Below are 24,363 nucleotides of genomic sequence, written 5' to 3'. Positions count from 1 at the left end.
TGTAGACCAGGCTGGTCTCGAACTCACAGAGATCCGCCTGCCTCTGCCTCCCGAGTGCTGGGATTTAAGGCGTGTGCCACCATCGCCCGGCTCCAGGCTGGTCTTGAACTCAGAGATCTATGTGTCTCTGCCTCCCATGTGCTGGGATTAAGCCTGGCAAGGTGCTTCCTCTTGAGTTTTCTTTCTCCATTTCTGGAGAGGGATGAGGGAAATCCTTTGCAATTGGCATTTTTTTTTTTTAAGATTGACTTATTTATGTGTATAACATTCTGCCTCCATGCAGAATGCAGAACTGCATGTAAGAAGAGGGCACCAAATCTCATTATAGATGGTTGTGAGCCGTCATGTGGTTGCTGGGAATTGAACTCAGGACTTCTGGAAGATCAACCAGTGCTCTTAACCTCTGAACCATCTCTCCAGCCCAAGAGGCATGTTCTTGTTGAGATATCATCACCACCAGAAAACTAAGTACAATCTTGTGGAGAATTCGAGACTGTGGAGTGGTGTATAGTCACTGTTTTGAGGCATCTCACTGTGTTCCTGGTACTTCTTCATATGCTTACTGTATGCACCTGTCTCAGCCTTCTGAGCAGCTATCACTCCAAGTGTTGGCTGCTGCAGGAATTCAGCCTGTAGTTTGATTTTTTTTATTTTATCCATGACCTTTTGTGTAGATGTTGCTTGTTTTGGAATGTAGTTGGGTCTGTTAGGTTTTAGTTTGTTTTCAGATGGGATCTTACTCTATAGCCCTGGCTGCTGTAGAACTTGGAGCAATTCTCTTACCACCTGTGTGTGCTACCAGACTTGGCTATGTCTCTTGTCTTTAAAAATAAATAAATAAATAACCTTATTTAATTTTTTTATTTGTGTGTATATGTGTGTTTTGTGAGTCTGCCATGTGTATGCAGGTTCCTGGAAGCCAGAGGTGTGGGGTCCCCCTGGGCTGGAGTTACAGGCAGTTGTAAGCTGCCAACGTGAGTGCTAGGAACCAAATTTGAGTTCTCTGAAAGAGCAGCTAATGTTCTAAATTGCTGAGTCATCTCTCCAATCCCATCTCTCTTGTCTTGATGCTTTTGTGCTTGCACAGGTTTATGCTTTGTAAATACATGCCTGTCTCAGTGATAGCATGTTCTGGCCCCATCACAGGTTGCAGGTGACTTGAGTTACAAGGACAGACTCTGACTCTTCCCACAGTAGTTGCTCTCCTCCTCCTTCTCTCTTGAGGCTCTCAAAGGCCAGTGCCTTTCTGTGTTGCTTTCCTCTCTGTCAGTCTGTCTGCTCCAATTTACAGTACAATAGAAAGTGGCAGTTCATGTTCCACATTCCTTTATCTGTTACAGTGTGTTTTTATTTTACATATATGTGTTTTTCCTGCATGTGACCCACATGTGTGTAGTGCCCACAGAGGGCAGAAGAGGGCATTGGACCCCCTGGAACTGGGATTACAGATGGTTGTGAGCCACCATGTGGATGCTGGGGATTAAACTTGGGTCCTCTGCAAGAGCAGCAAAAGCTCTTAACCTCCTGTGAGCCATCTCTCCAGCCTCAACTAACTCTGTCTGTCTCTCTGTCTCTATGTGTGTGTGTGTGTGTGTGTGTGTGTGTGTGTGTCTGTCTGTCTGTCTGTATAGGCCAAAGGGACAACTTCAGTTGTCACTCCTTAGGAATACTGTCCACTTGCCAGGTGTGGTAGCACACGCCTTTAACCCTAGCACTTGGGAGTGGTGGATCTCTTTGAGTTTGAGTCTAGCCTGATCTGTGTAGTGAGTTCCAGGACAACCAGGGCTACATAGTGAGACCCTGTCTCGAGAAAACAAAACAAAGGAATGTTGAGCATTGTATTTTGAGGCAGGGTCTCTTATTGGTCTGAAGCTTGTTTTTTTTTTTTTTTTTTTTTTTTTTTTTTGGTTTTTCGAGACAGGGTTTCTCTGTAGCTTTGGAGCCTGTCCTGGAACTACCTTGGTAGACCAGGCTGGCCTCGAACTCACAGAGATCCGCCTGCCTCTGCCTCCCGAGTGCTGGGATTAAAGGCGTGCGCCACCACCGCCCCGCTGAAGCTTGTATAATTAGGGCAGGCTGCCTAGCTAACAGTCGTAGGGATCTGCCTGTCTTTATCTTCCTAGTGTTGAATTAATATGCACTACCACAGCTGCTTTTTTATGTGGATTTTGGAGGACCATGCTCAGCTCCCCCAGCAGGTAGTTTATGGATTGAGCTATCTCCCTGGTCCATGCTCCATTTCCACATTTCTTTATTCTGATTTTTATTGCCTGTATACAAACTTTCATAGCATCTTTTTTTTTAAAATTTAAGTCTGGGGTGTCTTTCTTCCATTTTTTTCATGTGTATGTGGTATATGTGTACAAATATGTGTCAAAATGCTATAGGTTGATGTTAGAAATCTTCCTTGGTCACTCTTCCATCTTTTTTTTTTTCATTTTTTTCATTTTTTGAGACCGGGTTTCTTCGTATTGCTCTGGCTAGCTGTTCTTGAATTCAGAGATCAACCTACCTCTGCCTCCCAAGTGCTGGACTTAATCTTGTCCATCTTTTCTCTCTCTTTCTTTCTTTCTTTCTTTCTTTCTTTCTTTCTTTCTTTCTTTCTTTCTTTCTTTCGAGACAGGGTTTCTCTGTAGCTTTGGAGCCTGTCTGAAACTTACTTTGTAGACCAGTCTGGCCTCAAACTCATGGAGATGTGCCTGTCTCTGCCTCCCAAGTGCTGGAATTAAACCGCCACCGGCACTCTTACATCTTATTGAGACAAGGTCTCTCAACCAAACCTAGAGCTTGCTAATATGGCTAGTCTCACTAGCCAGCATTTATGAGGGTTCTGGGGATCAGAACTCCAGTCCTCTTGCTGTTGATGACTTTAACAATATTGAGTGCTTTAACAATCCTGAGCCATCTCCACACCCCTGAATTGAGAGTTTTGATAGTTTGTTTGGGGAGATATATTGTATGCTGTCACTAGCACTGTGGTGCGGGTTATCCAACAGGATTCTTCCTCGTTCATCGCATCTTTGTGCCCCCAGTGCATCTTGGGAACATCTTGAAGACTCTCTTCTAGTGCCAACTAGGTTCCCCAGCCCTAGTGAACCCTGAATCTCATATAAAGGGTGTGAATAACCAGACCTTGATAATGTGGGACTCTTCTGTTGTACTGGAGACAGACCAAGGCTCTCCTTTGGGAGAAGGGCTGCAGGGGCCACAAGGGGGTGTTTAGGTCAGTTATTCTGTGTGGCCCTGCTGTGTGGTCCTCAGTACAGGGCCTAGGTGTGGTCCTTAGCTCTTCTACCTCACTTTCCCCAGACTGTTTCTCATGTCTTTCATGAGAAAAGCTCTCCTGTGGCTTGAGAGAATAGGGAGCTTGTGGGGTGAGAAACCATAGCTTTGGATGCTGGGAAGCTCCTGGTGAGAACCAGGTATGCCCTCGACTAGCCCAGAGTTCCTGTCCTGACCACAGCCACTTGTTTCTCAGAGACCTGTCCCACAACCTACTCCAGACGCTGGACACTGGACTCCTGGTGAACCTCTCGGCACTGGTGGAGCTGTGAGTGTCCCCTCCCTGTTATGCCTGCCACACTGAAGTTTACTCAGGGCAAGCAGGAAGTGCTACCTGTCAGCAAAGGGTCACACCTTGTCCAATCCTTGTTTCTTGCAGGGACTTAAGCAACAATAATATTTCTACATTAGAAGAAGGAGTGTTTGCTAATTTATTTAATTTAAGTGAAATGTAAGTTGCTTTGTTTTTAGTGGGTGTCAGTAACTGGTCTCTTATCCCCAACACCTCCTCTGTCCTCCTGCCCTGTTCCGTTCTTCCTCCCAGTTTTGAAAGCTGTGGGCAGTGGGAGGTTGATCTGTATCCCTGCTGGCCTGGTACCCCACACCTGCCCCTCCCCTGCAGAAACCTGAGTGGGAACCCATTTGAGTGCAACTGTGATCTGGCGTGGCTGCCACGCTGGGCAAAGGAACAACGGGTGCATGTGGTACAGCCTGAGGCAGCCACATGCAGTGGGCCCATACCACTGGCCGGCCAACCTCTCCTCAGTATCCCCTTATTGGACAGTGCCTGTGGTGAGTGCAGGGGATGTGGGCAAAACGACAAGGATGACACTGTTTTCCTTACTGGGAGAGTGGAGTTACTGACCTGGTGGCTGATGAGGCCCAGGGAAAGACATAGATGGGAAGATAGTGGCCAGATATGGTCTAGAAGGCCTCTTTGGGGGTGGGGGCTCTGCCATGGAGAGTTAAAGAGAGTTGGTGAGGAAACAAGATGCAGCCAGGAGAAGGTAAGGCCCTGGGACCCAATGTATTTGTCTGTTCCCAGGTCAAGACTATGTGGCCTGCCTCCCTGACAACAGCTCAGGCACTGTGGCAGCAGTGCCTTTCTTCTTTGCTCATGAGGGGCCATTGGAACCTGAGGCCTGCAGTGCCTTCTGCTTCTCAGCTGGTGAGAGCCTTGCGGCCCTCTCAAAACAGAACCAGTGTCTCTGTGGGGCAGGCCAGCCCTCCAACATTTCTGCAGCCTGCTCGTCCTGGTGTTCCAGCATCTCACTGTCCCTCAGCTCTGCCTGTGGGGGCCCTACTTTGCTCCAGCACATCTTTCCTGCCTCCCCAGGGGCTGCCCTGGTGGGGCCCCGTGGACCCCTGGCCTCTGGCCAGCCAGCAGACTTCCATATCACTTCCCCTCTGCCCATCAGCTCCACACGCTGGAACTTTGGAGATGGCTCCTCTGAGGTGGACATGGCTGGCCCTGCTGCCACCCACTCCTATGTACTACCTGGGGGCTATCACGTGACAGTTGTGCTGGCCTTGGGGACTGCCTCAGCTCTGCTGGAGACAGAAGTGCAAGTAGAAATGGCACCTACTGTCCTGGAGCTTGTGTGCCCATCCTCCATGCACAGTGATGAGAGCCTTGAACTTGGCATACGGCACCGTGGAGGCTCAGCCCTCGAAGTCACCTATAGCATCCTGGCCTTGGATAAGGTGCCTGCTCAAGGTGCTTACCCTGATTCACCCCTCATGCTTCCTCTTCTATGCTGGGGTAGGGTAGAGCCTGCTACTCCAGCCTCAGGCATACCTTGATGTCTTGTTCTTTGCTTACCATCCCCTAGTGGTGCACCCACTCTGCCCCTCAGACACAGAGATCTTCCCTGACAATGGGCACTGCTACCGCCTGGTAGCAGAGAAGGCACCTTGGCTGCAAGCACAGGAGCAATGCCGGACCTGGGCTGGAGCTGCTCTGGCCATGGTGGACAGTCCTGCTATTCAGCACTTCCTGATCTCCCAGGTTACCAGGTACTTGCCTCCAAACCCTAGAAGAGCCAAAGTGGGTAGAGGTTGCTGAGGATGCTGGGTGTGGACTGTGTCTGAAGCCTGTAGAAGCTCAAGAGGTGAGATGGGAACAGCTGGGCCTTTGTGTCCTGCCCCACAGCTGGCCATTGCTGGCAGTTCTGCCTGTATAAAGGTGGATGTGGATGGGTCAGCTTCTCTAAACACTTACGGGAAGTGTCACAGGTTGAACTAGGTTCAGGCCTCGGGTCTTTCCTGACCGTCTAGTGGAGGGCCCTGAGTCCTGCTGCCTGGACTGGTTCTTGGTGACTACCAGGATATACTTTCTCCTCCTCATACCCCTATGCTCACCACCCTCTGATACACAGTGAGTGACAGTGCTCTCCATCTGTGGACAGCTTGTCAGCCTCCTGTGCCCTGTCCAGGCTTGTAGGGACATATACTGAGACCCTACAGTCTTCTGTGTCAGGGTGGGTGGTAAGGGTGCACTTCTCCTCTCTTACGAGTCTATTCCCTGGGTGGGGTGGGAACTCCTGTCTTAAGGGTCACTCACATCCTTTATATTGCCTGTGCTGAGAAGGGGAAATAGAGGTCCAGAGTGGCTAAGAACCCTCTCCAGAATCATCCAGGTAATGGTGACAGTGACCTTACATGGAACCAGGGCTCCATTATGACTCCCCACCTATGTACCACTGTGTGTACTTGTGCATATATATTCCTGTGTATGTGCCTGTGCCCAAACTGGGCCATGAACCTCTAAACCTTGCCTCTAGAAGGGCCTTTCTGCCTTGATAGAACTATCAGGTAGCACCCATGGGTAAGACAGTCTTGATCCTCTGCTCCAGCCCTCAGAGTTTCCCTTCAGGACAAGGTCTGGTGGCCCTTGATCCTGAGCAAATCTGAGGTCTCTAAGAAGAGCTGGTTCTATACATATGATTCTGGTTGAATGTGGCTTATGGGCCTGGGTTATTGGTCCTTGCTGAGTAATGTTTCTGAGGCTGTATCACCACCTGGAAAATGAGAGTGATATGACCCATCTGCCAGGGTGTTGTGAGGGGTGTGTCCCCAGATGTAAGGTATAACTGCTCCCTGATGGCCTGGCCCTCCCTTGACTCTGCCCTCAGGAGCCTGGATGTGTGGATCGGCTTCTCATCTGTGGAGGGGGCAGAGGAAGGCCTGGATCCTCAGGGTGAGGCCTTCAGCCTGGAAAGCTGTCAGAACTGGCTGCCAGGGGAGCCACACCCAGCCACAGCAGAGCACTGTGTGCGTCTGGGGCCCGCTGGGCAGTGCAACACAGACCTGTGTTCGGCACCACATAGTTATGTCTGCGAGCTGAGACCTGGAGGTATGGACTGCTCTGTAGCAGGAGCCGCTCTTCCCTGTTCTTACCTTCTCAGGCTCAGTAGTGACCATGTGTTTGCTGAATGTTTGTTCTTGTGCCTGGGTTGGGACTGAACCAGAAGAAATAAAGACAGAAGGAATAAGATAAGAGGATGGGGCAAATGGTTCTGCCAGGTGACTCAGCCCTAGATCCAGCCCCAACCTGGGTATTTCCCCAGTGTCACCTCTGCCTGGCCCTGGCATCCATTGCATACTTTCCTGCCCCTAGGGCCTGTGTGGGATGCTGAGAACTTTCTTGTGGGAGTGTCTGGTGGAGGCATGTCCGGACCCCTGCATCCATTGGCACAGCAGGAAACTCTCCAGGACCCCCTGCAGCCTGTGGAGGTAGGCCAGTCCCTTTTGTGTTCTAGAACCCAAAGACCTTTCATTTTTGCAGCTCCAGAGGCCTTGAATTGCTGTCTCCAGTAATCAAGTTGGGGGCTGGAGATATGGTGCAGTAGTAGAGCAGTAGTCTAGCATTAGTGAGGGTCTGGGTTCAGTTCTTAGCACCCTAACCCTTTAAAAACAACAACAACAAAACCAACCCTCAAAGCTGGTTTTGGTAGAGGTTGTTAAATATCATTAGTGTAGCCAGTCTGACATTTAGAAAAATACTCAGAGTGCAGATGACAAGCATCTCATTCCATTATCTGAGAAGTCTTGCTGTGTAGCCCGGGCAGGTCTTGAACTCGTGATCTTGCTTTAGCCTCCCTGTTCACAGACGATTTTGATCTGATTTTTCTTCTCAAGTGATATGAAATGAGGTTTATGGTAGCCTTGAGAGGGCTATGCTTACACTTCAAGGGGTAGATCTTTTTGAGCTGAGGCAGTTCCATCTCCTCTAGGTCATGGTGTTTCCTGGCCTGAGCCCTACCCGTGAAGCCTTTCTCACTGCAGCAGAGTTTGAGACCATGGAGCTTGAAGGTCCTGTCCAGCTGCGTCTGCAGGTGTACCGTCCCTCAAGAGGAGCAGGTGGGGTTCTGTAAGGGATAGGAGCTGGAGACTTAGGTGGGCTTCCTGAATTCTCTCATGCCTTCTAATCCCAGCTTCAAGGTAGACTGAGGGCAGGTTCTGCAGAGTTGCCAACTCCTGTTTCCTTGTCCCAATGATAGATCGGGTAGTGTCTGCTTGGGCATGGTCTAGTGGCAGGGGAGTGATGATGGAAATGAGGAACTTCTTATCCAGGTTTGGTTTTGTAATGGGTAAGAAGGGAATCCTTAATAGTAGCTTGTTAGTGATCAGGTTCCTGACATTCTTCCTCTCCCAGCAGTGGCCCCAGAAGGCAGCAGTGAGCCTGACAACAGAACTGAGCTAGCTCGCAAGTGTGTGCCCAAGGAACACTGGTGTCCTGGAGCCAATGTCTGTGTACCTTTTGATGCCTCCTGCAACCCTCATGTCTGCATCAATGGGTCCATGTCAGGGTTGAGACTTCCCAGAGCCAACTATACGCTATGGAAGGAGTTCCTCTTCTCTGTGCCTGCAGGGCCTCCCACACAGTACTTGGTATGTGTCCTGGTGTGGGCCTGTATGTCGCTGACTGCCCAGGATCTTGGTCTCTCATCAGATACTTTGCAGGCTTCTTGTGTGTGCCCAACAGCCTTGCCTTGATTCTCTTGCCTACATCCTGCTTCAAAGCCCCTGTCTTATCTCCTTCTCAGGGTCTCTGTCCTTGTGTTATCTAAGGGGGAACTCTTGTTCTCCCTTGGAGCAGCTACCTGCTTTCTATCTTTCTATCCCTGAGAAAGTTCTTTTCACCTGTGGCAGTCCCTCTTGCTACATCTTCCTTGTGCATGTTCCCTGTGTTAATAATGTCCTGTTTGTCTCAGCCAAGAGTGCCTTGGAGCAGGGACTCCATGAAGTACCATTGACAGTGCTGAGACCTGAGATGGGTGTCCTGTCCACTCTCTCAGTAGTTCCTGTAGTCTTTTATCATGGTGACACAATTCAATACTGCTTCCCTCTTCTATAGGTTACCCTCCATGGACAGGATGTCCCTGTGTTCCCTGGTGACCTCATTGGCATACAACATGATGCTGGCCCAGGTACCCTTCTGCACTGCCCCCTGGCTTCCAGTTGTCTTGACCAAGCCCTGTACCTTTCTACCAATGCATCAGATTGGCAGACCCACCTGCCTATTCATCTGGAAGAAGCTTGGGCTGGCCCAGCCTGCTCCCTACAGCTGCTCTTGGCCACAGAACAGCTCACCCCCCTGCTGGGCCTTGAATCTAACCCTGGACTACAACATCCTGGGCGCTATGAGGTCCGGGCTATAGTGGGCAACAGTGTGTCCAGGCACAATTTGTCCTGCAGCTTCAATGTGATCTCTCCAGTGGCTGGACTAAGAGTCATTCACCCTGTTCCTCTTGATGGCCACCTCTACGTGCCAACCAACGGCTCAGTTTTGGTGCTTCAGGTGGACTCTGGTGCTAATGCCACTGTCACGGCTCATTGGCTTGGGGGCAACATTAGTGCTCCCTTTGAGGATGCCTGCCCTCCTGAGGTGGATATTCTCAAGCAAGACTGTACTGAAGAGTCTAATGGCACCCTATTCTCAGTGTTGGTACTACCCAGGCTTACAGAAGGGGATCATGCCATGGAGATTGTGGCACAGAATGGAGCCAGCAAGGCCAATATCAGCTTGAGGGTGACAGCTGAGGAGCCCATCTGTGGCCTCCGTGCTGTGCCAAGCCCCGAGGCCCGAGTGTTGCAGGGCATCCTGGTGGTAAGTGTGGTCTGCAACCTAGCCCTCTAAATGATGAGAACAGGATCCTCCCACTGAGGAAGCCCTCAGCTGTCCTCCAAGGATGACAGTTTCTATTACATGCTTTCCATGTGAGACCTGCTGGGAGCCTTTGCCTACTTAGTGATTCTATCTCTCTTAGTGGTGCTGGGGATGGACCCTAGGGACCCATACATGGAAGGCAGGTTTTATTGTTGTGAGCTGCACCCGAGCACCATTTAGAAATGTGTACTTTACTGACAGTCCCAGCTAGAGCAGCTGCTCTGCAGACTTTCTCAGGCTTTTTTATATTCCAGATTTTTTATTTGGTTTGGTTTGGTTTGATTTGGTTTGTTTTTTCAAGACAGGGTTTCTCGGGGGCTGGAGAGAGAGCTCAGTGGTTAAAAGCAATTCCCAGCACCCACATGACAGCTCACGACTGTCTGTAACTCCAGTTCCAGGAGACCTGCCACCCATGGCAAAACATCAATACACATAAAATTAAAGAAATAAATAATTAAAAAAAAAAGACAGGGTTTCTCTGTGTAGCCTTGGCTGTCCTGGGTCATGGAACTCACTCTATAGAGTAGGCTGGCTTTGAACTCACAGAGATCCACCTGTCTCTGGGATTAAAGGCCTGAGCCACCACGACCAGGCTATTCTTCAGGTTTTTTAGGTTTTTTGAAACATTCATCACACTTGACCCCACCCTTCACTGAGTCTCCATGAATCCCCATGTGTTTCTGGGCTATCTGCTGTGCTTGTAGCTACCTGATGCATGTTCCTGTTGAAATGGGACCTGAAGCCTCAGAAGATAACTGCTAGCTACCTTAGTACCTTAGGGGGATGGCGCTATCTCCTCATCTTGGACATGCCCACCCTAACACCAGCAGACATTGAAAGGGCCATTTCTACCCAGCTGGTGGTAGCACACACCTTTATTCCCAACTCTTGAGAAGCAGAAGCAGGCAGATCTCTGAGTTTGAGATCTGCAGAGCTCTACAGAGGGAGTTCCAGGGCATCCAAGGTTACACAAAGTTACCTTGTCTCAAAAAAACAAAATGAAGGAAGGAAGAAAGGGCCTTTTCTTTCCGTCTCCTATGACTTGTCCAATTGTATGCTTTGGCTTCCCCTGTGAATATACCTGTTCTACACTGACCTGGGTCAACATCCAAGACTATGAGCATGGGTGTCTTGCAGTCAGGGCTCAGCTGGTAGACTTACATCGTCCACTCTGCACCACACACAAAATTCTCCAGTAAGTCTGAGGGGGACAGATGGGGCTGGGGCAGAGTCAGCTCCAGACTGGGGCAAAATCATAGCTTTGGGGAGCTGGAGAGATGGCTCAGTGGTTAAGAGCACTGGCTGCTCTTCCAGAGGTCATGAGGTCAATTCCCAGCAACCACATGGTGCCTCACAACCATCTGTAATGAGATCTGGTGCCCTCTTCTAGTGTGTGGGCATACATGGAGGCAGAATGTTGTATACACAAAAATAAATAAATAAAAAAAATCATAGCTTTGGCCGATGTCTTGTCATTTCTGTAGCGGTACAGCCCCATGGTGGAGGCTGGCTCGGATGTGACCTTCCGATGGACCATTGATGATAAACCGTCCCTGACTTTCCACAACACTGTCTTCAATGTAATCTATCAGAGTGCTGCCATCTTCAAGCTCTCGGTAGGCAGGGGCCAATGGAGGGAGGCATGGGGTCCTGGGATATCTGGGTGCTCACTTTGCCTTCTGTTCTGCTTTGCTTTGCTCCTGAGGACGCTGCTGCAGCTGTGGGTGAGTGTGGGGAGGCTGCTGAGTCGGGGCTCGAGGCCTTTCACCCATTGGTCTGTCCTTGCTGCCTCTGGGCCATACCCACTGATGCCTGTCTCCTCAGCTGACAGCCTCTAACCACGTGAGCAACGTCACCGTGAACTACAATGTCACTGTGGAGCGGATGAACAAGATGCGGGGGCTGTGGGTATCTGCAGTGCCTTCTGTGTTGCCTCCCAATGCCACACTGTTACTGACGGGTGGTGTGCTGGTGGACTCAGCTGTGGAGGTGGCCTTCCTGTGAGTGCCTCTGGGCCTAGAGAGGGGGAGTGGCTAGCTGAGCAGGGCCTGGGTTGGGGCTGGCATCAGGTTCTCATTTCAGCCCCTAGCATTTATCCTGGAATCCTGGCTCAGAGCTACAATTTTCTCTTCTGTTGGGAGTACTGGTGGGTAGGACCACATGAGGGGCAGAGATCCTCGTATGGTAGAGCCAACATAGTATCTTGAACCCATGAACCAGGAAAGAATGATTGCAGAATTTGCATTCAGGGCCAGGGGCACCTTATCTACTCATCTTGCCTGCTCACTGTCTGCCTGCTGCCCTGGCAGGTGGATCTTTGGGGATGGGGAGCAGGTACTCCGCCAGTTCAAGCCTCCATACAACGAGTCCTTCCAGGTCCCGGACCCCACAGTGGCCCAGGTGCTTGTGGAACACAATACCACGCATATTTACGCCACCCCAGGTGAGGGGTGGGGCCATTGCCTTTCAGGTCCTGAGCTTAGACAACCTACCTTTGGGTATAACATCCCATATCACTCCCACTTTGACCTAGCCTGGGTTGATGGTGGGGAAAAGTCCTTACTTGGGTAAAGGAGGGGCACCTAGACATTGAGGACTGGGGTGGGTTGACAGGGTCCCCAAGGCCTTAGTATATATCTTCAATTTCAGCCTGGGAGAGTAAGATGGGGTCATTGTTTAATTATTTTAAAAGCTCCTGAGGCTGCACACTGTAATATCCCCACTCCACCACTTGGCATGTAGTATTCATGCCATGTACTTGCTCCTGCTTGTGCTGGTATTTTCTTCCATGTTTACCCTTGTGCAGTTGTGTGTTAGAAACGGTCTTGTCCATTCTCTTGCTCATTGTGGACCCTTGAGTGTTCTGCCCTGTACATGGCCTGGGTTTGAACATCTTCTGGGCCTGATCCAAGAGCATAGCAGTTGAAGCTTTGAGCAAGACTGTCCTCGTGCAGTAGCAAGTGCTAGGTGGGGATTCTGTGAGCAGGAAGTCCCACCTGGGCCTGTCTCCACAGGTGAGTACAACTTGACCGTCGTTGTGTCCAATACCTATGAGAACCTGACGCAGCAGGTGCCCGTGAGTGTGCGCACTGTGCTCCCCAACGTGACCATTGGCATGAGCAGCAACATCCTGGTAGCCGGCCGACCCATCACTTTTTCCCCATACCCACTGCCCTCAGCTGATGGTGTCTTATATACATGGGACTTTGGGGATGGATCTCCTGTCCTAGTACAGAGCCAACCAGCACTCAGCCACACCTATACCAAGACGGGCAGCTACAGAGTCATTTTGGAGGTTAACAACACAGTGAGCAGTGTGGCAGCACATATAGACATCCATGTCTTCCAGGAGTTGCATGGCTTGACTGTGTGTTTGAGCCCATCTGTGGAACAGGGAGCCCCCACGATAGTCAGTGCCACTGTGGAGTCAGGTGACAACATTACATGGACATTTGACATGGGCGATGGCACTGTATTCACAGGCCCTGAGGCTACAGTGCAGCATGTATATCTGCGGGCCCAGAACTGCACCGTGACAGTAGTAGCAGCCAGCCCTGTTGGCCACTTGTCCCAGAGTTTGCATGTGCAAGTGTTTGTCCTGGAGGTATTACGCATAGAACCTTCTACCTGCATCCCCATGCAGCCCAGTGCCCAGCTTATGGCCCATGTCACTGGGAACCCTGCCCATTATCTCTTTGATTGGACCTTTGGGGATGGCTCCTCCAATGTGACCATCCATGGGCATCCAGTAGTGACACATAACTTCACACGGAGTGGCACATTCCCTCTCGTGTTGGTCCTGTCAAGCCATGTGAACAAGGCACATTACTTCACCAGCATCTGTGTGGAACCCGAGATACGCAACATCACCCTGCAACCTGAGAGGCAGTTTGTGAAGCTTGGGGATGAAGCCTGGCTGGTTGCCTACTCTTGGCCGCCATTCCACTATCACTACACCTGGGACTTTGGCACTGAAGATATTACCCACACCCATACTGGGGGCTCTGAAGTGACATTTATCTACCAAGAACCAGGCTCCTACTTGGTGATTGTCACTGTGTCCAACAACATCTCTGCTACCAATGACTCGGCTTTTGTGGAGGTACAGGAGCCTGTGTTAGTCACTGGCATCAGGATCAATGGCTCCCACGTGCTGGAGCTGCAGCAGCCTTATCTGTTCTCGGCAGTGGGAAGTGGGAGCCCTGCCACCTACCTGTGGGAACTGGGAGATGGAAGCCAACAAGAGGGCCCTGAGGTCACTCATATGTACAGCAGCACTGGTGACTTCACTGTCAGGGTGTCTGGCTGGAATGAGGTGAGCCGCAGTGAGGCCCAACTCAATATCACAGTGAAGCAGCGTGTGCAGGGGCTCACCATCAATGCCAGCCGCACAGTGGTGCCCTTGAATGGCAGTGTGAGCTTTAGCACTTTGTTGGAGGTGGGTAGTGATGTTCACTACTCCTGGGTGCTCTGTGACCGATGTACGCCCATTCCAGGTGGCTCTACTATTTCCTACACCTTCCGCTCAGTGGGTACTTTCAATATTATTGTCACAGCTGAGAATGAGCTGGGTTCTGCCCAGGACAGCATCTTCATCTATGTTCTGCAGCTCATCGAGGGGCTGCAGATAGTGGGAGGTGGTGGTAGCTGCTGCTTCCCCACCAACTCCACACTGCAGCTGCAAGCTGCAGTTAGGGATGGCACCAACATCTCCTACAGCTGGACAGCCCAGCAGTATGGCGGCCTCACCCTCATTGGCAGTGGCAAGAGCTTTTCGCTCATTGCACTCAAGGCTAGCACCTACCATATCCATCTCAGAGCCACCAACATGTTGGGCAGTGCCTCAGCCAACCGCACCATAGACTTTGTGGAGCCTGTGGAGTGTCTAATCCTGTATGCATCTCCCAATCCAGCTGCTGTCAATGTAAGCCTCACCTTTCGTGCTGAAGTGGCTGGTGGCAGTGGTGTTGTTTACACTTGGTACCTGGAGGAAGGACTGAGTTGGGAGACTTTGACGCCATCCACCACCCATAACTTTGCTACAGCTGGCCTGCACTTGGTCAGAGTCACAGCTGAGAACCAGTTGGGCTCAGTTAATGCCACAATTGAAGTGGCCATACAGGTGCCTGTGAGTGGCCTGAGCATCAGAACCAGTGAGCCAGATAAGATCTTTGTGGCAGCTGGCTCCACTGTGCCCTTTTGGGGTCAGCTGGATGCAGGTACCAATGTGAGTTGGTGCTGGACTTTGCCAGGTGGCAGTAAGCACAGCCCGAACATTGTTGTGCGCCTCCCCACTGCTGGCAACTTCTCTGTGCAGCTTAATGCTTCCAATGCAGTCAGTTGGGTCTCAGCCATGTACAATCTCACAGTAGAGGAGCCTATCGTGAGCCTGGTGCTGTGGGCCAGCAGCAAGGTGGTAGCACCTGGGCAGCCAGTCCACTTTCAGATCTTGCTGGCTGCTGGCTCTGCTGTTACTTTCCGACTTCAGGTTGGCGGGTCTATCCCTGAAGTACTCTCTGGTCCTCAGTTCTCCCATAGCTTTTTTCGGGTTGGAGACCATATGGTAAATGTGCAGGCTGAGAACCATGTGAGCCGGGCCCAAGCACAGGTTCGTATCTTAGTGCTGGAGGCTATTGTTGGGCTGCAGGTACCCAACTGCTGTGAGCCAGGCATTGCTACAGGCACTGAGAAGAACTTCACAGCCCGGGTACAGCGGGGCTCCCGGGTTGCCTATGCCTGGTACTTCTCTTTACAAAAGGTTCAGGGTGACTCGTTGGTCATTCTATCGGGCCGTGATGTCACCTACACGCCTGTGGCTGCAGGATTACTGGAGATTCATGTGCGTGCCTTCAATGAACTGGGTGGTGTGAACCTCACACTAATGGTGGAAGTACAGGATATCATCCAGTATGTAAGACTTCAGAGTGGCCGCTGTTTTACCAACCGCTCAGCCCGGTTTGAGGCTGCTACAAGCCCCAGTCCCCGGCGTGTAGCCTACCACTGGGACTTTGGGGATGGGACTCCAGTACAGAACACAGATGAGTCCTGGACTGACCACAACTACCTACATCCTGGGGACTATCGCATAGAAGTGAATGCCACAAACCTAGTGAGTTTTTTTGTGGCACAGGCCACAGTGACTGTGCAGGTGCTAGCCTGCAGGGAGCCTGAGGTGGAGGTGGCACTGCCTTTGCAAGTGCTGATGCGGCGCTCCCAGCGCAACTACCTGGAGGCCCATGTTGATCTCCGCAACTGTGTCTCCTACCAAACTGAGTACCACTGGCAGATATATCGTACTGCCAGCTGTCAGCGGCCAGGTCGTATGACTCAAATGGTACTTCGTGGTGTAGATGTGAGCCGTCCCCAGCTGGTGGTGCCACGGCTGGCTTTGCCTGTGGGCCACTACTGCTTTGTGTTTGTGGTTTCATTTGGGGACACACCATTGGCACGGAGCATCCAGGCCAACGTGACAGTAGCTGCTGAACGTCTGGTACCCATCATTGAAGGTGGCTCATACCGGGTATGGTCAGACACACAGGACCTGGTGCTGGATGGGAGCAAGTCCTATGACCCTAATCTGGAGGATGGGGACCAGACGCCACTCAACTATCATTGGGCCTGCGTGGCTTCAACACAGGTCAGCCATGGGGACTTAGGGTGACAGGTCCTTCCTGCCTCCTCTGTCTCATGCATCCATGTCCAGTAAGTGCCTTGGCACTTGGATTATTCTTGGGGTGGGCCTTAGCCCCAGCACAGGAAAAGGTCTTCTAAGCCAGGGTCTGCTTTGAGACTGGTTAGAGCTCTTATACCCATTTCCCTTATTTGCTTTCATAGAGTGAGGCAGGTGGCTGTGTGCTGAATTTTGGGCCCCGTGGGAGCAGTATGGTCACCATCCCCCTGGAGCGCCTAGAAGCTGGTGTGGAATATACCTTCAACCTTATAGTGTGGAAAGCAGGTCGGAAGGAGGAAGCCACCAACCAGACGGTGGGTTGTGCCCTGAATCCCTCAGTTTAGCCCCACACCAGAACAGTACTTGCTCCAACCTGGTTTCTGTCAGTCATAGCTATAATATCCCCAGGGACTGTGAGGTCTCTCTAACCTAGTGCTAATTTTGGTAAATTACCAACTTAATTTGCCAAAATTACCAAATTAGCATTGCTTCTGTCTGAAAATCAGGACACAATTTAGAGTGACTTTTCAGAGGACAGGTAGGCAGGAAGCACACTCTCCTGTAATCTAGTATTTAGAGAGAACGGAGATAGGAAGAGCAAGAGTTCTATTCTAATCTCACCAACATAATGATAATCTGTATCCAAAAACCAAACAAAATATATTTTGTTTTGTTTTACAAGATAGGGTTTCTCTATGTAACAGTCCTAGCTGTCCTGGAACTAGCTCTTATAGACCAGCCTCTACTTCCCGAGTGCTGGGATGAAAGGCGTGTTCCACCACCGCCTGGGTCCAGACCAAGAGTCATGCAAACACTATGGTTTGCAAAAAATGAACTTTATACTACCAGCATGAAAGGGAAATAATGAGAAGCCAAGTCCTTTGCCTGCCTAGGTAGCTACACCCATCCACAAAGCCTGTCCTTGCTTCTGGGGCAGCGAGCCAGTTCTTGCTCAAACATCTGCCCTGGACTTGCCATAAAGGTAAAGACCACTGTGCAAGTGATGGCCACTTCTGTTGCTGTGGGATGGGTCCTGCCAGTGTGTGTGGAGGGGTGCTGGGTTATTCTGGTGCCTCAGATTGAGGATGTCTCCTTAGCACCAGGCCTTCTGAGGTCTACTACCTGGAGATAGTCCTACCAAATAAAGTGTTCTGAAGAGGGCACTCAGCAGGTCTTGCCTGACTGAGCTCACCCAGGTCCTACCCAGGTCACAAGCATGTCTGGGACAGCTATGTAAAAAAAAAAAAAAAAAAAGAAAGAAAGAAAGAACTAACCTTGACTTCCTGGGTACTTTGCTTCCATCATGCACTGTCAGTGGTTCCCATGCTTCCTACTGCTGGGCCAGCAGGGCCCTGGAGTTATACCAGATGGCAGGCCTTCTGGATTTTGCTGCTTACCTAACTTGATTCACTCACCCAAAGATACAACCTGGAATTTGGGCCAAACAGGAGTGGCCTGGGCTAGGAAGCTTTCCAGGGTGCAAGAGGGTAGAGCCTCCTTGTGACACTCTTGTCTCTTCCAGGTGCTGATTCGAAGTGGGCGAGTACCCATTGTGTCTCTTGAGTGTGTATCCTGCAAGGCACAAGCAGTATATGAAGTGAGCCGTAGTTCCTACGTGTACTTGGAGGGTCATTGCCACAACTGCAGCAGTGGCTCCAAGCAAGGGGTGAGTAGCAGTCAGATGACAAGTCTCCTGGGAGGTACCCAGGGCACCCCTCTCACTACATCCTCCATGCTTTTGTCATGCAGCGCTGGGCAGCACGGACTTTCAGCAATAAGACTCTGGTCCTGGATGAGACTACAACATCCACGGGGAGCACTGGCATGCACCTGGTGGTGCGGCGGGGTGCGCTTCGTGATGGGGAAGGCTACATCTTCACACTCACTGTGCTGGGCCATTTGGGCGAGGAGGAGGGCTGTGCCTCCATCCGCCTCTCACCCAACCGCCCTCCACTTGGAGGCTCCTGTCACCTATTCCCATTGGATGCTGTACGTGGTCTCACCACTAAAGTGCACTTTGAATGCACAGGTGAGTGTGGGTTATCTGGAGAGACTGGTGTGAGCCTGGACTCTGTACTAACGCTGTGTGTTCATAGGCTGGCGTGATGCAGAGGATGGTGGAGCTCCACTGGTATATGCCCTGTTGCTGAGGCGCTGTCGTCAGAGCTACTGTGAGGATTTCTGCATCTATAAGGGCAGTCTCTCCACCTATGGGGCTGTCCTGCCTCCTGGATTCCAGCCCCATTTTGTGGTGAGCCTGGCTGTGGTTGTACAAGACCAGCTTGGTGCTGCTGTTGTTGCACTCAACAGGTGAGCTGAACCCTGGAGAGGGAACATGAGCTGACCACCACTTACTTACAGTCTACTCCCACCCTCCAGGTCTCTGACCATTGTCCTGCCAGAACCCAGTGGTAATTCTGCAGACCTCATACCCTGGCTGTACCGCCTGACTGCCAGTGTGCTGCCTGGGCTGCTGAGGCAGGCTGACCCTCAGCATGTCATCGAGTACTCTCTAGCCCTTATTACTGTGCTCAATGAGGTCAGTGCATATGGACAGAAAAGGATCCCTTAGGTGTGCTCTGTGAGTGGGCTGAAACCATGCACCTCAAACCAATAACGTTCCCTAAGACCTTTGAATGCTAACTCCTACCCTACTACATACTAGGACCTTCCCAAGGTCAGTTTTCCCACAGTACCCTCTTGATACTCTGGACCTTGTATTATCCTTGATCTTTAAATCCCTGCCCATGCCTCATAACTGTACTGTAGCACCACCAGGTGCATGCCAGTGCTCCCCGTGGATAAATGTCACGAGGAGGCCTGTCCTCTTCTCATGGTTCTTTTATGTTCCCTGCCTTCTCCAGTATGAGCAGGCCCCAGATATGGTGTCAGAGCCCAACCATGAGCAGCAGCTGCGAGCCCAAATGCGTAAGAACATCACAGAGACTCTGATTTCCCTGCGGGTCAACACCGTGGATGACATCCAGCAGATCACTGCTGCACTGGCCCAGTGCATGGTAAGACAGGTGCAGCCTTCTGCACTATGCACAGGCCCTGTGCATCATGAGAAAGGCTTCAGACAGGGACATCTTTATAGCCAATGCCAGTTTCTGCAGCCTCACTGTTGTCTCCCAATGTGTGCCACATGCTCTTCTGGTGACTATAGGAGGATATGTGCCATCTCGTCAGGCCTGTAGTCATATCCCACTTAACTAGGCTTACCTGACAAAGCCTTATGACCTATGGAGGGTTACATTTTCTAAGCTGTGAGCCAAATGACCTGTATCTGATAAAAAGGCACTCTGTCAGGGTGGGATCTGTACAGGGACCAGTAGAACAGTCAAGTCCTCAGAGAACAGGGATTCAGAGAGCTCTGGGTAGAAGTCACTGTTACCATGTGGCTTCTGTGCCCTTGTATGTATCTAGATTTGGACTCTAACCAAGGCCTTGACAACTTCCTTGCTTTTAGCCATGGAAACAGATAGCTGGGGTGATTAGTATGTAGGCCCCAGAAAGAACTTGAGTGCATCCTTGGGTTGGGAAGAGCCATAGAAGTCTTAGCAAGGAAAGCCTTGAAGACTTCCATCCAGGCAGGTCCTCGGTGCAGGTTAGAGGCAGGAAGCTGCCTAGAATACCAGCCATTGTGAGGAGACAGAGCCATTTAGTGGTGTGGAGGTGGAACTCGTAGATGCCATGAGCATGTGTGCTGAGGATGGGTCTGGAGGCCATGCTCATCTCCCTCGAAGGTGTCCAGCAGGGAGCTCATGTGTCGTTCATGCCTGAAGAAGATGCTGCAGAAGCTGGAGGGCATGATGCGCATCTTGCAAGCTGAAACTACCGAGGGTACTGTGACACCCACTACCATTGCTGATAGCATCCTCAATATCACAGGTACACAAGCTGCCCCTCCTACTCCGTAGCCTCCCCTCCAGCTTTCACCACTTCTCAACATCCCTTACTTTCTTTGCCTGCCCAGGTGACCTCATCCACCTGGCCAGCTTGGACATGCAGGGCCCACAACCCTTGGAGCTGGGGGCTGAACCACCCTCACAGATTGTGGCATCCAAGGCCTACAACCTCTCATCAGCCCTCATGTGTATCCTCATGCGTTCCCGAGTACTCAATGAGGAGCCTCTGACCCTGGTGGGCGAGGAGATTGTGGCCCTGGGCAAACGCTCAGACCCACTCAGCCTTCTGTGTTATGGCAAAACCTTGGGACCCAGCTGCCATTTTTCCATTCCTGAGGCCTTCAGTGGGGCCCTGTCCAACCTCAGTGATATAGTGCAACTCATCTTCCTTGTGGATTCCAACCCCTTTCCCTTTGGCTACATTAGCAACTACACTGTCTCCACCAAAGTGGCATCTATGGCTTTCCAGACACAGACTGGTACCCAAATCCCTATTGAGCGACTGGCCTCAGAGCGTGCCATCACAGTGAAGGTGCCAAACAACTCAGACCAGGCTGCCCAGGGCTCCCACAACTCTGCAGGCTCTACCGTTATACAGCCCCAGGCCTCAATCAGTGCTGTGGTCACCGCAGACAACAGCAACCCTCAAGCTGGGCTGCATCTGAGGATCACTTACACAGTGCTTAATGGTGTGTGTTTGGGGTGGACACATGACTTGCCTATCCTCCTTCCACCCTTGTCCCTAGGGAGGGGGTATTTGTGCGGATACCATTAAATTTACAGTCACAGGCCCTGGGGGCCTGGCCAGCTCTCAGTTTTCCTGTGGCCCTGGTTCCATAAAGCCCATATACCTGTAGTCACAGAGAAGCATGTGTTGACTTCCTTGTGGAGGTTCTTAGAATCTTCTGCTTAGGTGACTGACCCTCAAGTCCCATGACAACAACTTGCAGGGCACCCTTAGTGTGATGAGTTTTTTGGTGGGTGTTTGATACTATGTATGTGGCCCCCAGAACGCTACCTGTCTGAGGAACCTGAGCCCTATCTGGCTGTCTACTTGCACTCGGTGTCCCAGCCCAATGAGTACAACTGCTCAGCCAGTAGGAGGATCAGCCTGGAGGTGCTTGAGGGTGCTGACCACAGGCCCTACACCTTTTTCATTGCCCCAGGGTGAGTGTCTCCCACTGGGACCACAGAGGTGGGGGTTGCAAGAGGGGAAGGAGGTGGGAGAAGGGTGAATGCAACTTGTCCTGCATTAGCCACAGGTATGTGGGCTAATTACGGAGCCAGGGCAATAGAAAGGCTGGGTGTGACACTTAGGGCCTTGGAGTCTGGCGGTGACACTACTCTGTCCCTTGTAGGACTGGGGCACTGGGCAGGAGTTACTACCTGAACCTGACCAGCCATTTCCACTGGTCTGCACTGGAGGTGTCTATTGGCCTGTACACCTCCCTGTGCCAGTACTTCAATGAAGACATGATGATGTGGAGAACTGAGGGGATTGTACCCCTGGAGGAGACCTCACCCAGCCAGGCTGTCTGCCTTACCCGCCACCTCACTGCCTTTGGCGCTAGCCTTTTTGTGCCTCCCAGCCATGTCCAGTTCATCTTTCCTGTGAGTAATGCTCCTGTCCCTAGATATTTTCCATATTGAGAGAACCTGGGGCATCCTGATTCCATCCTTAGAAACTAAAATGTATAAGCTAAAGCCACCAGCACCTGATGGTTCTTTCTTCCCAGGAACCTTCTGCAAGCATTAACTACATTGTCCTGTTGACATGTGCCATATGCCTGGTGACCTATGTGGTCATGGCTGTGATCCTGCGCAAGCTGGACCAGCTGGATGTTAGCCGAGTCAGTGTCATCCCATTCTGTGGGAAGGGAGGCCGTTTCAAATATGAAATCCTGGTCAAGACTGGCTGGAGCCGAGGTTCAGGTAAGGAAAGGGGTGATTAGGGGTGGGATGTGGAGTCTCCCCTGGCCTGGACTCTACAGTCTCGGTCCTGGACCCTGTCTGATGCTTATGGGGAGCAGTATCACAAAACAAGTGCTCAGTTCTCAAAATGTTGTGATAAGAACTTAGCTCAGAGATAAGGAGACAACAGATATGAAGACTGTGAGTGTAGCTTAGTGGCAGAACACTTACCCAGGATGCAGGGGCCCTGGGTTCCAGCCACAGCACTGCACAGACACAAAGAGAAAGACAACAGGTCCAAGAGCCAAGAAGATGCTCCTTACTTCAGAGTAGGGCAGGCCTCACATGCACAAAATCAAACTGCTTTATTGTAACCGCTCTGCAGTCCTTAATGTTTGTTATTTATTTATTGGCTGGGGCAGGATGCGGTCTCACTATGTAGCTCTGGGAGGCCTAGAACTCCCTATGTAGACCTGGCTGGCCTCTCAGAGATCCACCCCTCTGCCACATGAATGCTGGGATTAAAGGTAAAGTGTGTGCCACTACCCCCACCTGATGTTTGTTATTAACATTAAAACTCGCTATTGGGGCTGCAGGGATGGCTCACCAGGTAAAGGGACTTACCAGCAAACCTGAATTTGATTCCTAGGCCCCACAAGGTGAAAGGAGAGAGCACACCCTATAGATAATCCTCTGACATCCATATGTGCACTGTAGCTTGCACTCAATAAATAGAATGTAATTTAAGAAAAAAACCCAAGATGTTCATCTGTGTAGTGGTGGCGCATGCCCTTAATCCCAGCCCTTGGGAGGCAGAGGCAGGCAGATCTCTTGAGTTTGAGGCCAGCCTGGTCTACAGAATGAGTTTCAGTACAGCCAGAACTAAACAGAGAAACCCTGTCTTGGGGAAGAAAAAAAAAAAAAAGCTCACAAGCCTAGGCTTCATAACAAGAGCCTGTCCCAGACACACCCTGGAAGTGAAAGCTTTTGGAAACTTCAGAATAGTGTGACTACAGCCACTCCAGCGCTTCTGGGACAAAGTAAACTGGCAGGTGTCATAGTCCACATTCGAATTGACTTGTCTTTGCTGCGAGTACTGTGGTCACTCCCTGAAAACTCTGGGCAACTTTTACCAGTCTTGTCTGCGGAGACGGCTCCTCCTTTCTGGTGGCAGTTTCCCACGTGTGCATGGAAAGTCTCTTTGCTGACAGAGTCTAAGGCAAGAGCTTAGTTCAACAATTTTATTTATTTTTTATTCTAATCTTACTTCCAATGTTGCAATTTTTCACTCGTTTTGTTTATGTGCACTTGAGATAGACCTAGGGCCTCCTGCTGAGCACATGTTCTACTCCTGAGCTTTACCCCAAACCCACCAGTTTTTATTTCTAGGAGGTTTTTGTTGTTGTTGTTTGTTTGTTTGTTTGTTTGTTTTTTCGATACAGAGTTTCTCTGTGGTGTAGCTTTGGTGCCTGTCCTGGAACTAGCTCTTGTAGACCAGGCTTGCCTCTGACTCACAGAGATCTCTCAAAGGCCTGTCTCTGCCTCCCGAGTGCTGGGATTAAAGGTGTGTACCACCACTACCTGGCCCAGCTTTATTTCTTTGGCATACTTTCATTATTGTTGGCAAGTTCTCTCTTCTGAGTGCTCACTTTTAAAAGCTATGACTTCATTTCTGGAGAGTAGACTACCTAAGCACATAACTGTTGCCTGGTCACTGACACACACATGTATCCTGTTACATGACAGGCTGACCAGGTTTACAATCTTGAGCTCGGCACGTATACCCTGGCCACTGAAAGCCATGCTATTGTGGGCTTGGTGTTTGTTAACAAATTGAGAAACCTGGAATTTGGGTCTGTTTGAACTATGCAGACTGGACCTGGTGGTGCATGCCTATAATCCTAGCTACCTGGGAGGCTGATGTGGAGGAAATCACAAACTCAGGCAAATGAGGACAAGTTGCAGGCCAGTTTGGGTGTCTTAATGAGATCCTATGCTAAAATAAAATGCTTTAAAAAAATGGCTAGATATGGAACTCAGGATAAGGTACTTGCCTATCATAGGGCCCTGTGTTCAATCTACATTAGTATAAAAGTAACCATTTCAGAACCTGTTGAAAGCTCAGGACTACCTGTACTGTTCATAGACAGGATGGCTGATGTGAGTTTCGTACATAATGAATAGCAAATCCAGAGTTCTCTGCTCTCCAGGTACCACGGCTCATGTAGGCATCATGTTGTATGGAGAGGACAATCGTAGTGGTCACCGGCACTTAGATGGAGACAGAGCCTTTCATCGCAACAGTCTGGACATCTTCCAGATTGCTACCCCACACAGCCTGGGGAGTGTGTGGAAAATTCGAGTGTGGCATGACAACAAAGGTCAGAGAAGAGCCTTCGCCACCCCTGCATCCTGCCAGC

At 50.7% G+C, this 24,363-nt stretch overlaps 1 protein-coding gene across 9 annotated transcripts in view; it reads left to right on the top strand.

Annotated features, from left to right (window-relative positions):
- The window catches only part of Pkd1 (polycystin 1, transient receptor potential channel interacting), a 50,359-nt gene that overhangs the window by 15,006 nt on the left and 10,990 nt on the right, over window positions 1-24,363 (top strand). For 3 of the 9 annotated variants that reach the window (XM_026780895.1, XM_026780890.1, XM_026780897.1), the window contains exons 2-27: window positions 3,479-3,550; window positions 3,827-4,074; window positions 4,328-4,999; window positions 5,115-5,298; window positions 6,417-6,637; window positions 6,902-7,017; window positions 7,518-7,644; window positions 7,940-8,175; window positions 8,642-9,394; window positions 10,939-11,070; window positions 11,173-11,178; window positions 11,279-11,454; window positions 11,764-11,897; window positions 12,469-16,091; window positions 16,289-16,438; window positions 17,647-17,790; window positions 17,874-18,153; window positions 18,221-18,434; window positions 18,504-18,663; window positions 18,989-19,141; window positions 19,871-20,015; window positions 20,101-20,721; window positions 21,043-21,199; window positions 21,391-21,643; window positions 21,769-21,964; window positions 24,154-24,324. In XM_026780895.1, the coding sequence (XP_026636696.1) occupies window positions 3,479-3,550; window positions 3,827-4,074; window positions 4,328-4,999; window positions 5,115-5,298; window positions 6,417-6,637; window positions 6,902-7,017; window positions 7,518-7,644; window positions 7,940-8,175; window positions 8,642-9,394; window positions 10,939-11,070; window positions 11,173-11,178; window positions 11,279-11,454; window positions 11,764-11,897; window positions 12,469-16,091; window positions 16,289-16,438; window positions 17,647-17,790; window positions 17,874-18,153; window positions 18,221-18,434; window positions 18,504-18,663; window positions 18,989-19,141; window positions 19,871-20,015; window positions 20,101-20,721; window positions 21,043-21,199; window positions 21,391-21,643; window positions 21,769-21,964; window positions 24,154-24,324 (9,344 nt within the window). Of the gene's footprint in view, window positions 1-3,478; window positions 3,551-3,661; window positions 3,734-3,826; window positions 4,075-4,327; window positions 5,000-5,114; window positions 5,299-6,416; window positions 6,638-6,901; window positions 7,018-7,517; window positions 7,645-7,939; window positions 8,176-8,641; window positions 9,395-10,938; window positions 11,071-11,172; window positions 11,179-11,278; window positions 11,455-11,763; window positions 11,898-12,468; window positions 16,092-16,288; window positions 16,439-17,646; window positions 17,791-17,873; window positions 18,154-18,220; window positions 18,435-18,503; window positions 18,664-18,988; window positions 19,142-19,870; window positions 20,016-20,100; window positions 20,722-21,042; window positions 21,200-21,390; window positions 21,644-21,768; window positions 21,965-24,153; window positions 24,325-24,363 lie in introns of all 9 variants that reach the window. The other 6 variants (XM_026780892.1, XM_026780891.1, XM_026780896.1 and 3 more) reach the window with 6 other exon arrangements.

The sequence above is a fragment of the Microtus ochrogaster genome, chromosome 7 (genome assembly GCF_000317375.1).
Source record: "Microtus ochrogaster isolate Prairie Vole_2 chromosome 7, MicOch1.0, whole genome shotgun sequence".
In the NCBI taxonomy this organism is placed as follows: Eukaryota; Metazoa; Chordata; class Mammalia; order Rodentia; family Cricetidae; genus Microtus; species Microtus ochrogaster.
The sequence above is the reverse complement of the archived record's forward strand: the minus strand, read 5'-3'. Positions and strand labels throughout refer to the sequence as shown.